Raw genomic sequence first — 2,203 nt, 5'->3', positions numbered from 1 at the left:
AATTATTCTAAGCTTACTGTTGCAAATTAAGGTTTAAAAGGTTACATACTGCTATAATAGCCCTGGTTTACACGTTTCTATTCTTGCTGCTTTGTGTTCCTGAAGGATATAATCACCTACTATATGAACCTGACATACTCAAATGTGGTACATGAGCGCTGGGAGAAGGCGTACCGGCTGACGGAGGCGTTTCGTGTGCCCGACGCCTCTCCCACCTCTATGCACCGCGTGATGGAGCGGATATCCAGCGACAAGTGTTACCTGCAGAAGTACTACGAGTTCAACTCTGTGAATTATGACCTGACGGAGTGCCACGCTGACTGCCGCGTCGATCACGTGTGCGCGATGAGGGAAGTGGACTTTGAGGCCTATGAGAAGTGCGTGGTGAAGGAGGGAGGATCATTCAATGCTCCAGTGCTGTTTACTCTGCTGCTGTCACTGATGCTGAGCCTGCTGTGTTTGAACTGATCACAGAACAGCAGCGTTTTTGCAATATTGTCACGTGATCCCTTCAGACACACTCAGCATGAGTGTGAATGACATGTTGTCAGCAGTATTTCAAGTATTTAACGTGCTGTTCATAAACTTGATTTTGATGATTTCTTTATATTTACTGAACTGTCTCTTAGTTCAGCCCAAAATGAAAATGCTTTTTGTGGGTCCAAAACATTAAAAAAAAACAAAAAAAACATAATTTGTGTTCCACAGAAATTTGGAGTGACGTGAAGGTAAATAAAAATTGCAGTTGTCTTTTCTTCTTTACTGAGACATACTGTAGATCTGAGTGAAATGGCTTCTCTGCAACAACACTGCAGAATTCTGACTCTCTTTATTTTAAGATAAAAAGTTGCATGTAATGTTTTTTTAACCCCACGTCGGAAATAAGTTTACATTGATTTGTCTCTGTTCGTATACAAGATTTTTTTTTTATTTTGCGTGAAAGACTGTCAAAAGTGGTTTGATAATGATAATGATAAATTATGCATAATGATGAATTATGCACTCATGCAATTTATATTTAAATGCATTCATCAACATTTTTTGTCCAGCAGTAATTAGGGCATCCAGCAGTATGAACACTTACTATGACCAACAATACAGTACAATACTCACAAAACAGTACAATACAGTAGCCTTTGATTTGCATTTAAAGTTGCAAAATAAACTTGTGTGGAAAAAAATTGAATATGGCATAAAACACCTGCGAATAAAATTCATCTCATGTGTTCAAGAGAACAAAATCACTTCCTGGGAAACTGGTGCAAAGTATCGATAATAAAGCAATAATAAAAAAAATTGCTGCAACTGGGGAAGGCTGAGACTCTTTTTCCTACATAATCAATTATCTGCACCACATCAGTTGAGGCATCCAGGAATTGAATTGACAAATGTGTTTCCATCAGAGTTTAAGTGCATGTTTTCTTACAGAACTAAAACACTGTCCACTTCGGAAAAAATGTTGTTTATCTTTTTAACATTATTTCTCATTATTCAGTCTGTTACAGGGCCTTATAAATGACATGAATGCCTGTCTTTAACATATGCCCCATATGAGGATTTTTGTGTTTGACTCCATGTGATAAAGCAACAGTGATGCTTGAGATGAAACAAATGCTCAGGCTTTCTTAGCAACTAGTCAAACTCATACTCTCTGTACATTATCCGGTTTTCTGTATGTAATCACAATAAATGTAGAGTGCCGTCTGATGGACTGACAATCCTTATGATGCTCATAAATACCAAGTATCCAATAAATGTCAATGCATTCAAAATCAAAGCCAAAACAGCTGATAAAGCTAACTGGATTCGATTACGCAGATCTTAACAAACGCATGTGAAAACACGCGAGACACACAAATGAGGTCACATGACAAAAACTTGTTTGGTGGAGACATACGGCTTCATGGCGTTCTCCAGGGCCTTTCTGAAGTCTTGAAGGCACACTTCAGTGCAAGCTGGAGCCGACAGCTTCCCAGCACGAATCAGGATGCAGAGTTCATCCAGCATGTTACGCAAGGCGTCTTCATCTATCACAAAGGTGTCAATGAGTGTTTTAGATTAGCACGATTTATGACAGCCTCAATGAACACACAAGACTGGAGACACTCACCATGTTTGTTGTCTCTCTTCCATTGGGTCACCCAAAAACCTCTTATTTTCACATCTTTGAAGATCAGCGCACTCTAAAGACAGCAGCATATTT

General features: G+C 39.0%; 1 protein-coding gene across 1 annotated transcript in view; it reads left to right on the top strand.

Annotated features, from left to right (window-relative positions):
* LOC107576886 (acid sphingomyelinase-like phosphodiesterase 3b) overlaps positions 1-2,021 on the top strand; it is a 6,351-nt gene extending 4,330 nt beyond the window's left edge. The window contains exon 3 of the mRNA XM_016263005.1: positions 106-2,021. Coding sequence (XP_016118491.1) covers positions 106-468 — 363 coding nt within the window. The 3' untranslated portion in view covers positions 469-2,021. The remainder of the gene's footprint in view (positions 1-105) is intronic.
* Positions 2,022-2,203: the final 182 nt, after the last annotated feature.

The sequence above is a fragment of the Sinocyclocheilus grahami genome, unplaced genomic scaffold (assembly GCF_001515645.1).
Source record: "Sinocyclocheilus grahami isolate Dianchi unplaced genomic scaffold, SAMN03320097.WGS_v1.1 scaffold4551.1, whole genome shotgun sequence".
In the NCBI taxonomy this organism is placed as follows: domain Eukaryota; kingdom Metazoa; phylum Chordata; class Actinopteri; order Cypriniformes; family Cyprinidae; genus Sinocyclocheilus; species Sinocyclocheilus grahami.
This window is presented reverse-complemented; position numbering and strand designations above follow the sequence as displayed.